The sequence below is a fragment of the Cucurbita moschata genome, unplaced genomic scaffold, assembly GCF_002738365.1.
Source record: "Cucurbita moschata cultivar Rifu unplaced genomic scaffold, Cmos_1.0 Cmo_Scf00004, whole genome shotgun sequence".
Classification (NCBI taxonomy): domain Eukaryota; kingdom Viridiplantae; phylum Streptophyta; class Magnoliopsida; order Cucurbitales; family Cucurbitaceae; genus Cucurbita; species Cucurbita moschata.
This window is the reverse complement of record NW_019268520.1, coordinates 2,243,873-2,257,034: the sequence shown is the minus strand read 5'-3', so window position 1 is coordinate 2,257,034 and position 13,162 is coordinate 2,243,873. Positions and strand designations below refer to the sequence as shown.

At 36.2% G+C, this 13,162-nt stretch overlaps 3 protein-coding genes across 4 annotated transcripts; all 3 read left to right on the top strand.

Moving 5' to 3' along the window:
- Positions 1–124: 124 nt before the first annotated feature.
- On the top strand, positions 125–2,801 carry LOC111442395. Its single transcript, XM_023079786.1, has 2 exons — positions 125–1,029; positions 2,312–2,801. Exons 1-2 carry the CDS (start codon positions 315–317, stop codon positions 2,416–2,418), a joined length of 822 nt encoding a protein of 273 aa, XP_022935554.1. The 5' UTR covers positions 125–314; the 3' UTR covers positions 2,419–2,801.
- Positions 2,802–3,336: 535 nt separating this feature from the next.
- On the top strand, positions 3,337–6,545 carry LOC111442480 (peter Pan-like protein). 2 transcript variants are annotated; one of them, XM_023079934.1, is made up of 8 exons: positions 3,337–3,526; positions 3,625–3,743; positions 3,888–4,070; positions 4,234–4,464; positions 4,802–4,894; positions 4,981–5,168; positions 5,605–5,798; positions 6,047–6,545. In XM_023079934.1, exons 2-8 carry the CDS (start codon positions 3,726–3,728, stop codon positions 6,160–6,162), a joined length of 1,023 nt encoding a protein of 340 aa, XP_022935702.1. In that variant the 5' UTR covers positions 3,337–3,526; positions 3,625–3,725; the 3' UTR covers positions 6,163–6,545. The 2 variants fall into 2 exon arrangements, with proteins under 2 accessions (XP_022935702.1, XP_022935703.1); XM_023079935.1 differs by having other exon boundaries at positions 3,339–3,526; positions 3,891–4,070.
- A 3,287-nt stretch (positions 6,546–9,832) lies between these two features.
- LOC111442018 (UDP-glucuronic acid decarboxylase 2-like) lies at positions 9,833–13,020 on the top strand. The gene is made up of 7 exons (XM_023079260.1): positions 9,833–10,609; positions 10,703–10,850; positions 11,573–11,652; positions 11,767–11,850; positions 12,009–12,083; positions 12,214–12,306; positions 12,487–13,020. Exons 1-7 carry the CDS (start codon positions 9,992–9,994, stop codon positions 12,706–12,708), a joined length of 1,320 nt encoding a protein of 439 aa, XP_022935028.1. The 5' UTR covers positions 9,833–9,991; the 3' UTR covers positions 12,709–13,020.
- Positions 13,021–13,162: the final 142 nt, after the last annotated feature.

Here is a 13,162-nt window from a genome sequence, read left to right as displayed (position 1 = left end):
TTTTTTTTTTTTTTTTTTTTTTTTTTTTAAAGGTCTGAGAAATTTTTTGTTTTTCTGAAAAAATATTAAAAGAAAAAAAACAAGTAAAAATGGTGGGATTTGCAAATGTGAAGATTTCAATGTAGATTCTTAGAAAACAAGCAGAGGAGCAGCCGTAGATTCTCCCCCGTCCATAAATACAGCCTCGCGCCCACAGAGCTTCCACAGAATTCTCGATCATTCTCCTCCTCAAAGCCTCGAAGCCTCAAACCCCATTTTCTTCTTCATCTCCATCCCTTCTGCAACTCCCATTCATCTTCTCCGTTCTTCCCCTCATGTCTCGCAGAGCCCTAGATTCCCGCGAATCGATTCACTCCTGTACTCTCAAGCTCCATGGTTGGAGGCCCTTCCAGCTGCCCAAAGCCCTAGATTCCGATGCCCATACTTCCGCTCCCACAAGCGCTAAACCCTACTACTCATCCAGTGGCCTGCACACCAAGCGCCCTTGTCTCTCCGATCGAACTACCTCTTTCAATGTCGACGCTATTGACATGTCGGGCCTGAGTTTGATTGACGACGACAAGCCTTCTATTACGGCAGGAGGCAGTTACTCGCGTCCGAGCTTCCAATTGATAGCTAGGAAGCGGCGGCGGCGGCGGCGTGGATCGAGGTCGGTTTCCGGGCGGAGTACTGATCGAAGCGGGACGAGACGATGCTGCTCTGTTGGGGCTTCGGCTGCTCATGGAACCTGCTCGGACTTTCCTATGGCAGTTGGCACGGATTCGAGCGGTGAGTTGTTTGTGAATGGGGATGCGAATTGGTCGTCGGATGTGAGTGAAGCGAAGAATTCGAGGAGGAGGGAGAGAGAGGAGAAGGATCAATTGGGTTCTGGGTTTGGTTCTTCTAATGGGGGTTTTGATGCTCAGGGGAACGAGTCTGGCTATGGTAGCGAGCCTGGTTATCGTGGAGATGGTGAATTCGGGTATGGTGATGAGATCGACGAGGAGGATGAGGATGCCAGATTGCTGCTGTGGGGTGAACGACTAGGAGGTTCGTTTTCTTCCTCTTCCTCTTATTCTCATCTCAAAAGATCACAATATTTATCAGATTGATGGGTTAAGCTACAAGTTTAGTATTGTTTGAAACGTTTTTTTTTGTGGATAAGTTAACGATCGAAGTAATTATAGACACCTTGATGGTTAAGATTCATGTCACCTGGCTTCTAGATTGTAAAACTTGTCCATGTATTTTGTGGAGAGCATAATCTACATCTGAATTGAGTAGGTTTATGAACATTTGATTTGACGTTTAGCATTATATGATCTGGAAACTATATTCATTCTTAGTCCCACAATCCACCCAGGGGGCGCGCTAACACTTGTTCTCTTCTTCAATCGATGTGGGACTCCCCAATTTACCCTCCTTCGAGGCCCAACATCTTTATTGGCACACTGACTCATGTCCACCCCCTTTAGAGCTTAGCCTCCTCGCTGGCACATCGTCCGGTGTTTGGTTATTATACCATTTGTAACCGTCCAAACCCACCGTTAGTAGATATTGTCCTCTTTGAGATTTCGCTTTCAGGATTACCCTCAAAGTTTTTAAAACGCGTATGCTAGAGAGAGGTTTCCACATCCTTATAAAAATGTTTCGTTCTCCCCCCCAACCGATATAGGATCTCACAAGAAAATAGTTAATGGAGGTTCTTTCTCGGATGACATTAACATGGGTTCTTATTTAGGTTTCTTTGGCGGATTTGTTGAAAAAAATCGCAGAAAATAACAAAATCATTCTGTGTTCTTTGTACTAAAGATCAGATGCCCTCGAAAACAACTGTTTCGGACCAACTCCGCAGTCGAATTAAGGTGTTAAGAGATAAGATGATTTATGGACGTAGTATTTTTGTTATATTCATGATTCATGACTCCTCATACCTGTCTTGGAGATGAACATAATCTCATTTAGGCATTTACATCATTGTTAACTTTTCATCTATGCTTTTGGGTTTTGACAGTTTTAGGTAATTTATGTCCTAGAGTAGATTTCATTGAAGATGAGAAACATAATTTATCATAGAAAATGCAGCTGTCTGCTCAATAAATGCCTCTTTGCTGTTGGTAGAACTTGCAAGTTCATTTACCTGTCTTCTGCCTTAAATGATTGTCTCCTGTTTAATCTGCATTTCCTGCCTTCCTTTTGCTCGAAAACGGCTGATGGGAAGATTGAACGTTCAATTCTGAATTTCTGATTTGCACATACAGTTCCTTCTTTTTTTTTTTCCTGATTCACAATCTAAGTTGAGAGATGATTGATGGGATTGCATCCTGTGCAGATTCTAGAGTAGAAATTGTAGGAGAGAACACATTTACAGATCAGAAATCACACCATAGATGTCGACGTAAGAAGCACGAATGTGGAATGGTCGATTCCCTAAGGTGAAGCAATCATCGAAAAGAGGCAATGATGAACACTGTGAATACTCCTGATGCTGTTGATGGTTCCTACCTGCTGGTATGCCTCTGAGACCTGAAATTTTGAACTGCAAAGTAAAGGTTCCCCAGTTTTGAAAGTGCTTAAATTGCAGTTTACAGCATCTGGATTGTTGATGTTTTTGTAGATAGATCTATCGCTGTCATGAACTCTATAACACTACCTTTGATGCATCTACAGGGAATAAAACAGAATCCCACTGTCGAATTATCTTGAAATGTTCTCAAATTAAGAAGTTAACTCTTTTGTATGTCTTGACAGAGCTGTGAAACAAAAAAAAAAAGGTTCGAATTCTTCTTAAGTCAGCTTCGTATAGACAACTCTGTGTATGAGAATGTGACTTCTTTAGGTCTAATGGGTCAGCTAGGCTCGATTCAAATATTGAAATGCATCAACCATTTGGGTCCAGTGACCTCTAGTTTCATCCCGTTCACTATTATTGTGTACTACTCATAGTTAGTTAATTTAATTTTTTCAGCCTAATAAATGTGAGAGATGAGAATTTGAATTTTCAATCTCACGAAAATAAATCATATCATTGTTAAGTTATATTCATGTTGTTGACCTTTTTAATCCGTTTCTTGTAATTATAATATGATCCATTAGTTATATAATAATAATAGTTAAGCCTATTTGATTATTGAGCTTTCAAAGTTTAGTCCATTTTAAAAGTTTATGAATACAAAAGGTAGGATTTTACTAGATATTATTTTTAAATTTATATTTAATACATCAATTAATTTTTAAATGTATTAAAGAAGGAGTATTTGGCTGAAGTGATTGAATAAATAAATAAAAGAACAAGGCTTGTGCAATGGCATTTTTTTTTTGAAATTTGGAAACCAAAAACTCCGTTTTGTATTTTTCATATTCTTCACAAAACCCTAAACCCTCCTCTCTCCGACTATTCTTCTCACTTCCCCTTTCGCCTTCTCGACTCATACGGCCACCGCCTGTCCTTCTGACCTTCTCTATTCTCGTCGCCGCCGTCCCCACCGCTGATCTTGAATTGCCGTCGCCACGCTCTGCTGCTCGCCGTTCGTCTCTCACCTGATCGGTTAGTGGACCAATTTTATTCCAAACCGGTTCGGTCTTCCTTCATTATTCGGTTCAGTGATCAACCGATTTCGCTCCTGTTTAATTTTTGTTCATTAGGGTTGCCGACATGTGTATTTGATTTTGGTGAGCGCGGAGGTTCTCCATCATCAAGCTTCTGAAATTTCTGCTTTCAGAAGTATCATTTCTTCTGGCAAGCAATGGCTCGTATTGGAAACGTAAGAACACCTTCACATGCTCATGCTACCGCTGTTTGCTTGCGTCCACCTCGTTTTTGTCGAGGGTAGAAGATAGAGATATTAATAATAGACTGAACGACCTTCTGGTGTTTACTAATTTTTTCTTCTTGTAATTTATTGAAGCAGAAGAAGAAGGGGTTTGTGAAGCCGATCACGGTGAAGAAGCAGACTAATGTGGATCATGTTACCGGGGAGAAAATCCCTAAAAGTTTTGTTTTCTCTAGAGGGAAGTTGCCTGGTCCTCTTAGGCAACTGCAAATGGATTTGAGAAAATTGATGCTTCCTTACACTGCTCTTAATCTTAAGGTACAAATTTATTGTTATTTATTCTTTATAGTGACAGAAACTTCCTTTAGATGTTTAGATTTGATGCTCTGTGCTGATTGCTGAAATAAGTTTATATCTAGAACTTTTCACATACCATGGCAAAATCATTTGTTTTTCGTATTTGTATGTATTGCTTTTACAGGAGAAGAAACGGAATAATCTTAAAGACTATTTGAACGTTGCTGGGCCTATGGGTGTTACACATTTTCTCATACTCTCCAAAACTGAAAGTGCACCATATTTGCGAGTTGCTAGGACCCCTCAGGGACCAACTCTTACGTTCAAGATACACGAGTATTCGCTTGCAGTGGACATTGCTCAATCACAATTGCGCCCCAGATGTCCGAAAGACCTTTTCAAGAACCCCCCTTTGGTAATAGTCTTTCTTCCCTTGTATGCACTTGTTACTCTAAAATGCCCAGAGTCCATGTTCTCACTTCTCTAAAGGTATAGCAGATTTGTGCGTATGGGGTTCTAGGATGTAAGTGTGATGATTGATGAGCTATTCGAAGGGAAAAGTTTCGACAATTATGATAGTTTCTTTCGCTCACATCACCCTTCGCTTTGTTTCATGAGCAATGTTAATGTACTATGTTTTCCAAAGCATAAAAGCTAAAAGAGCATTTTTGAAGAAACGTGATGCCATATTTGATTCGTTATGCTCATGCAATTAGCTAGGTGAATCATTCAGCTGACTTTGTTATTGACAGATTGTGCTTTCTGGTTTTGGGACTGGAGATCAGCATCTAAAGCTCACTACTATAATGTTCCAGAACATCTTTCCAGCTATTGATATAAATACAGTGAGTTTTATTTTTATTCAATTAAAAGTTCAGACTGACGAGATTCCTCTTTCCTTCTCAACATCAATTTAATTTTTATGTATCAGGTTAAGCTTGCATCATGCCAGAGAATTGTGTTGCTTAATTATAACAAGGACACAAAGCTCATTGATTTTCGACATTATTCAATCAGATTACAACCTGTTGGTGTAACCCGTAGGCTTAGAAAGTTTGTTCAGAATCATCAAGTTCCTGACCTTAGGAGTCTTCAAGATGTGAGCGACTTTGTCACAAAGTAAGCTATGTGTTTATGTTTTTTTCACCTTTTGTTGGTGATTTAGATCCTATAATATTACTTATTAGACACTTTGTATCCTTCTTGAGGTTTATTGTTCATTGTTTTTATCAAGCCCACTTTTCTTTCTACATCTTTTAGTGTTTGCCATTGAATTTCCTAAATGTTCTATGTTTTTGTGATAAAAAGCAAGCTTTATTGAGAAAAGTAAAAGTATATACTGGGTAATATGAAAAAAGGAGAACTATGAAAGATTTTCTTATGGTTAATTTGATTTTAAGAAGGGCCTTCAATAAATCTTTTGGTATATACCCTATGTGATATCCAACTATGGGAAGGGATGGAAAGGGTTATGTTAAACTTCTATTTCTATCTCATGTTTCTAATCTTTGACCTCATTTGTTTCTTACAAATTTTCTCGTCTGTTGTTTGATAGGGCTGGTTATGGGTCAGAAAGTGAAGCTGATGATGAAGCAGCGACAGTCACTTTGGCCAGTGATCTAGGTAGAGTCAACCAAGCTTCCACCAAGAGTGCTGTCAAGCTTCAAGAGATTGGACCTAGGCTGACTCTTCAGCTCATTAAAGTAGAGGAGGGGTTGTGTTCTGGTGGGATCATCTTCAGTGAATATGGTATGTAATCTTGAAAATTTCTTACCGCTTTTAGTGTTCGCAAATCGAGCTATATGAAACTCGTTCTCCTCTTCTTGGCGTACAAACTTTTGGCTCTCCCTCCTAGCATCCTCCCCCATCTTCATTATCTTTTCCCTTCTGGCACCGCTCTGATTATTTTCCCTCGCTCTGTTGGTTTTTGCGGACTTCAGTCTTAAACAACCTTCATGAAGGAAATGTATTTTCAATTAACCCTTTTGGAAATGTAGGTAGTGAGAAAAAGCAGGAAAACAAGAGTGACCGCAAAAAAGATCAAGATAATACTGGCAGTGATGATGAAGATGAAGGTGAAGATGAGAGCGAAGGCCAGGAAGTTGATGAATAGCTTGTGGCTTTGTTGGGGTCTGAATTTGTGACCCATTTTGGTTGGCGACTTGGGAATCAGCAGCCCAATCAGCGGTGGGGGATAACTACACTCATGACATCAAATTAAGTGTGACACAGTAAGCTCCATAACTATACTATTGCATCATCTGCTTCAGATTATGAGATGTGCATAAGATGTTAGGGCTTGATGCTCTGATTTATTCTTCGACTTTGATTCGTTCTTTTAATCTTTAGATATCTCATGTCCATTTAAGAGCAAGCATGAGCTTACTCGTTCGTTCTGTTTTTTCTCAAAATTAGATATCGAAATTCATTTATACAGTTGTATCGTAAATGATGTTCGAGTCCATTCAAGATTTTGGAGAGGTTTTGTGTATCTTAGTTTTGCATTCTTCATATATATGCTCTCATTTTCTTGCTCACGGGTTCTTAAAACTTAGGTATCAAATTAAGACGAGTTCAAGCGAAAACTATAGGGATAAAGTTGAAAGTTTGTACGAGAATGATCAAATTTTCAATTATTTGAGGTAGGAGAATTTGATTTATAAAACTAAATTTATAATTTAAGATTATTTTCGAAATTATTTATATAAAAGAATGGGCACATGGGCATAGGCTAGTGCAGGCTTCAAAGTTCAATGATGAAAGGTCATGGATTTTTCCTACGTTACCAAATAACCTTTTTTTAGTACAAATAAAACATTATATTTTTTTAATATATATATATATATATATATATATTATAATCGCCTCAGAAGAGGAGTGGGAGAAACGTGAGCAATAAACAACTGCCACGTGGATAGTTTGGTCAACTTTGCTTCATAACTAATTCTCGGTAGAAAAAGCCTTGCCTTTCCACCCTGGGTCCCACCCCTAATAGAATACTTTTTTAATACATAAAATATCTCACATAGGTTTTTTTTTTCAACGAGGAAAATTTATTTAATTTAATTAGGATTAAAAAATCAATCCAGAATAATTCCATGTTAATCCTTATAAATAACTAATTAAATTATATTTTTAAGTCAATGAAGAGCATTAGATTATTAAAATGTATCTTTAATCCCATCAATTAAGAGGCATTCAATTACATAAAGACCATAATTATTCTCGAAAATATTAATCCAACTTAATAAATCAAATAAATGTTTACAATTAAAACACAATAATTCATTTAGACATAAATAAATAAGTATTATAATTTGAAATGTATTTAGATACGATGAATTTTTAGTGAAGAAAACTTTGGTTGGAACGGTAATTGCTTTAATCTTAATTTTGTTGCAAGCACGTGGTGCTGCACATGATCTCCGATTCTCCTTATTTACACCACTTTAATTACATTAAATAATTTACTCAAAGAGCCTAAATTCAAAGACATAAAATAAATAAATATAGAGTTTAAGTTTGGTAATGAAATTATAATTATCATAGAAAGCTTCCAAAGCACTCATTTTCCACCTAATTGCCCTTCCCAAGGTAACACTTTTCTTCTTTTCCACCCCATTCTTCCAAATCATGGATCGAGAATTTCGGGGGATCGTGTTCTCTTTATAAAACTTTTCTCTATTTTTTTAATATAATTCTATTAAAAATGTACTCGTTCAAGCTCATCGCTAGTAAATATTGTCTATTTTACTTCGTTACGTATCACTGTTAGCCTCATAATTTAAAAACGCGTATGTTAGGGAGAAGTGCTTCCTTTCCCTCTCCAACTAATAAGAGATTCCACATTGACTTGAGCTGTTCCAAATGGTATTAGAGCCAGACATCGGGCAGTTTGTCAACAAAGACACTGGACTCAAATGGAGGTGGATTGTGAGATCTCACATCGCTTTAAAACCTTGAGTGAAAACCCGAAAGGAAAAACTTAAAGAATATAATATCTACTAGCAATAGGCTTAGTCTGTTACATAGAGCAAGTTCCCATAACTTAAATTGCAAATGAAAAAGGAGACATTATTTTTTTTTTCTTTACTTTTGAATATAAATGTAACGTGAAAACTTTCTTCCAAATGAAAAAGAACTCATTATAATAATGAAAAAGAAATTTGAAATAGGTCAATGATAGCTAACTTGTAAGAACAAATATAATTATAATGCCTAAATTTTTAAAATAATAATAATAATAATAATAATTGAAACTCCTCGAGTTTGCTTAGGTGTAAAGTTAATTTTGTACACGTGGAGAAAATTGAGGCTATGATTGGTTGAAGCCTTACATTTTCCACGTAACCATTTGAATTTGAGCTTAAAATTCATAATATGGACATAATTGCATCACTTTTTAGTTTTTTTCTACATAAATATTCCTAAAAAAAAAAATACTAAAAATGAATATATTTAAAACCAAGAATTATTATTATTATTATTATTATTTACAATAGTTAAAGGATTATTTAAATACAGGAAAAGGTTTAGTAGGTTAATCTAAAAGTCAACTTTCATCGATGGCATTATTGTAAATTTGCATGGGATTATTATTATAAATTATTTTAAATAAATGACTAATAACAAGTTTGTTACATATGGTGACGCATCTCTTGACTCTACACTTGGGAATAATTTATTTGACAATTGACCTTTTTGCCCTTGTCAATTAATTTTTTTTTTTTTGCTATAATTTTATTTCGATGTTAGCTCAATAATATTTAGAAGTAATAAATCAAAACAAATCACAATTATAAATACTAAAATAACCATTCATTTTACTTGAAAAAAAAAACAATAAATAACCATTATTTCTTTGAACTTAAAAAAAAGAAAATATTATTATCTCAAATTTATCATAAATTTTAAATAACTGTTACAACAAATTATTTATTATAAGAAAATAATAAAATATTTGTCCACCAATAACCAATAATTTTTTAATCTGTTAAATGAATAAACTCAATCATGAAAATACCAAAACTTTATTAAAGAATCAAGCAAGAAAAAAATTATTAAAAATATTACCAATAATATATATATATATAACTAAAAAGATATCCAATACAATTAAATCAAAATTAATTATTTTAGTAACAAAATACAGTTTATTTGATTAGATTAAAATTGTTTCACTAACGAAATACATGTGTCAAAATTAATTCCTTTAAAATTGAATTAATAAAAATTCAAAATTTTATTATAAAATTTTAATTTTTAATATTTAAAATTTAATGTTTATAGTTATTTTGTCCCACTCTGCTATATAAATTTTTTAATTTTGTACCTAATAAATATAATATTATAATCCTTTACATTTAAAATCTTTAAAAATTTATTAAATACGAAAGTCTATCTATATACTAATTATATATATATATATATATATATATAAAAAGATGTAATAGATTAGATTCTAATTTGAAAATAAAAAAATTTGTTAAATATAAAATTTAAAGTTACTTTATTATTAGTTATAAAAATTTGTATAAATTTATTGAATACCAAAGTTAATGGAACCTTTTAAAAATTAAACTAAAAACAAAAATGTAACTTTTAAATATTACATATAAAGAAATTAAAATAAAGATTAAATTGGAATAAAATTCAAAGAAGGCGTTTTACAAAGGGGACAGAAAAGAAACGTTACTCAAATGAATGGCATTTCCGTAATTTAACTCAAATCCAGCCCCTTTTCTCTAACGTCTGTCCCTTTAAGACCCCCAAAATCAGCCACTCCCCTCATAAGGAAAAACATAACCCCTCTTCTCACCTCCGTCGCCTGGGACCTCCATTCCCGGCAACCCCACCTCCGACGTTGCCGCCGCCGTGATAAGAGAAAAACCCATATATCCCGTTCCATTTCGACTCCCTCCGATCGGAATTGAAATAAAAAAATGGGATCGGAGCTGATATTCAGAGGGCACGACGAGACCCAACCGCCGGCGGACGCATATTCCCCAAAACCCCCAAAGCCATGGCTGTCCGTGACCCGTCCGATCCACTACATGCTTCGCGAACAACGCCTCCTCTTCGTCCTCGTCGGCATTGGTATAGCTACTCTTGCCTTCACCCTCTTCCCCTCTTCCAATTCCCCTTCCCGGGTCGGCTACGGATACGGATACGACCCGATCCCAACCGACCTTGCCCGGTGGTCCAATACGCCATCGTACGAGCACCGAGCTGGATTCCAAATCCACCGGGTCATGAACTCCGGAGGTAAGATCCCACTGGGGCTGAAGCGAAAGGGGCTCCGGATCGTAGTGACAGGCGGGGCCGGGTTCGTGGGGTCGCACCTCGTGGACCGTCTGATTGAGAGAGGCGACAGTGTGATAGTGGTGGACAATTTCTTCACTGGACGGAAGGAAAACGTGATGCACCATTTTGGGAATCCAAGATTTGAGCTGATTCGACACGACGTGGTTGAGCCGCTGCTTCTTGAAGTGGACCAGATCTACCATCTGGCATGCCCTGCTTCCCCTGTTCATTACAAATTCAACCCCGTCAAGACAATCATATCCTCTGAATTTAAATTTTAGAATTGAGTTTTGTTGTTTGTTTGGGAATATGGGTTTTGCTTCCTTGACTTTGTTTGTAGAGGATTTCACAAGACCAATGTGGTGGGGACTTTGAACATGCTGGGCTTAGCGAAGAGGGTCGGAGCAAGGTTTCTGCTAACCAGTACCAGTGAAGTCTATGGAGATCCTCTTCAACACCCACAAGTTGAAACCTACTGGGGCAACGTCAATCCCATCGGTCAGTTTCTTCTTCTTCTTCTTCTTCTTCTTACTTTTTTCATAAATGGTCTTTTTCACAAAAAAGGACATTCCCGCGCACGTTAGCATTAAACTATATGATATATCTAACGTGCACATATCTCAACCTGCGCCGTTCTTTCCGGCGGCTGGTCTGGTCTAAACATTCTACTCCGGCTGGATTCATAAGTCGTTAATTTTTCTCTGCTTAAATTACCAAAATATCCCTTAAATCAAATTACAATAATGCCATAAGTAAAAGAATACTCAATTACTCTTTTAAAAAATGCTAAAAAACTTTCATTTTTATTCCTTACAAAATACATTAAAAATGTTATTATCATCAATATATTAAATTATTTTATGTCGAGCAAGTTTCAAATATTTTTGAAGTTAATAAATATAAAATTAGATATAAAATTGCGGTATGGGTAGGAAGGTAATTTACTAATTTCATTAGGGTTTAAATTGGTTGCAGTTTTTTTTGTTTTATAAGGGTAGAGATCTCCGTGATTTGCGGGCCCCCACCAACCACACGCGTCCTTTGTTATCCCACCTGAGTCACAGAGGATTAAATCCATGAAGGGCACTAGCGTCTTTTCCACTTACGTTTTTATTTTTATTTTTTTTAATATATAAATCTAATCGGAACCGCCATGTTTGAATCTAGATCTGAAGAGAAGGACATTTTGGTAAATTTGTTATTGTCGGAATTCATGACAGGTGTGCGAAGCTGTTACGACGAGGGAAAACGGACGGCCGAGACGTTGACTATGGACTATCACAGAGGAGCTGAAGTTGAGGTAACAATCATTTATTATACTATTAATTAATTAATTAATTGTTACGTTTTTTATTTATTAAAAAAAAAAATGAAAATTTTCAATTGATTATTAATTCATCTTTCACTTTTACAGGTTAGAATTGCCAGAATTTTCAACACTTATGGCCCAAGAATGTGCATTGATGATGGGCGTGTTGTTAGTAATTTTGTTGCCCAGGTAACCTCTCTCAATTTTCTTCTCTCGACTTTGACGTTAATGATAGAGACTAAACAAAAGTATCGTTTGAAGTTCTCGACGTGATTTAAGTTTAAGGGAGTAAATGGACACGAACGCGTGTTTCAGGATTTTGTTATAATTGTTTTTGGGCAATGCAGGCTTTGAGGAAGGAGCCTCTAACTGTGTATGGTGATGGGAAGCAGACCAGGAGTTTCCAATATGTTTCTGATCTTGTAAGCACTTTTCTCTTCATTACTTCGCTTAGGTGATCGTTTAAGTCGAGATACATATTGTGTTAATATTAAAACTTTTGGGTTGAACGATGATTTGAAACTGATATAAGACGATGGGGCGGTTTGATAGGTTGAAGGATTGATGAGGCTAATGGAAGGAGAGCACATTGGACCCTTCAATCTTGGGAACCCTGGTGAATTCACCATGCTTGAACTTGCTAAGGTACCCTTTTCTTGCAAATACTCAAAAACTCTCTCTTTTAGACTTTGGAACTAAGAGAAACAAAAGTCAAACGGTGGAAAATATGAACCTCTCTTAATCAAAATCAATTCCTTTGGACTAAGTAATGTAGCAATAACGTTACGGTGCCAATGACGTCGTATGTATGTGTTGTGTGAGCAGGTTGTGCAAGAAACGATTGACCCAGATGCAAAGATAGAGTACAGGGCGAACACGGAGGACGACCCTCATAAGAGGAAGCCAGACATCACTAAGGCCAAGGATCTTCTTGGATGGGAGCCTAAAGTTTCTCTTCGTAAGGGTCTCCCGCTCATGGTCTCCGACTTTCGACAACGTATCTTCGGTGATCATAAGGACAACAGCGGGACCAAAACGACAGCGTAGTCGTCGTCGTCGTCCCGAGTAGGAGAATGAATTGAAGTCACTGGCAAAAATGGAGTTGTTCTTGTGCTGCTGTTAAGTATAATGGTTAAAGTTGATGGTATAAGGTGGTGGGTGCAGAAGCAAAGGGAGTGAAAGTGAAGCTGTTCTGTGTATGGAAATTTAACAGGTTAGGAATGTTCAGAACAATTTGTTTTTGATTTTTTTTTTTTTTTTTGAGTAAAATGTTGTGTTGTAAGTTTGATCCATATCCCATTCACATCAATTACAGAATTCTTAACAACAAAAATAAAAAGGATGAAAATGATTGAGGCAGAGTTTCTCTTTACCTGTTCCTTTTGAATTTTGAGATGCACCAAAAATCATGCCAAACTCTGAAAATGATGGATTTTTTCTTCTCAATTCTGATATCTTTCTACAATTTTGTGGACTTTGAACAAATTTGGTACACAATTAT

Coding starts and splice junctions, on each gene's coding strand:
- LOC111442395 (XM_023079786.1), top strand. CDS start 315: ATGTCTCGCAGAGCCCTAGATTCCCGCGAATCGATTCACTCCTGTACT. Junction 1,030..2,311: donor GTGGGGTGAACGACTAGGAG/GTTCGTTTTCTT, acceptor CATCCTGTGCAG/ATTCTAGAGTAGAAATTGTA.
- LOC111442480 (XM_023079934.1), top strand. Junction 4,895..4,980: donor CAGCTATTGATATAAATACA/GTGAGTTTTATT, acceptor TTTATGTATCAG/GTTAAGCTTGCATCATGCCA. Junction 5,799..6,046: donor GATCATCTTCAGTGAATATG/GTATGTAATCTT, acceptor TTGGAAATGTAG/GTAGTGAGAAAAAGCAGGAA.
- LOC111442018 (XM_023079260.1), top strand. CDS start 9,992: ATGGGATCGGAGCTGATATTCAGAGGGCACGACGAGACCCAACCGCCG. Junction 11,851..12,008: donor TTAGTAATTTTGTTGCCCAG/GTAACCTCTCTC, acceptor TGGGCAATGCAG/GCTTTGAGGAAGGAGCCTCT. Junction 12,307..12,486: donor CCATGCTTGAACTTGCTAAG/GTACCCTTTTCT, acceptor TTGTGTGAGCAG/GTTGTGCAAGAAACGATTGA.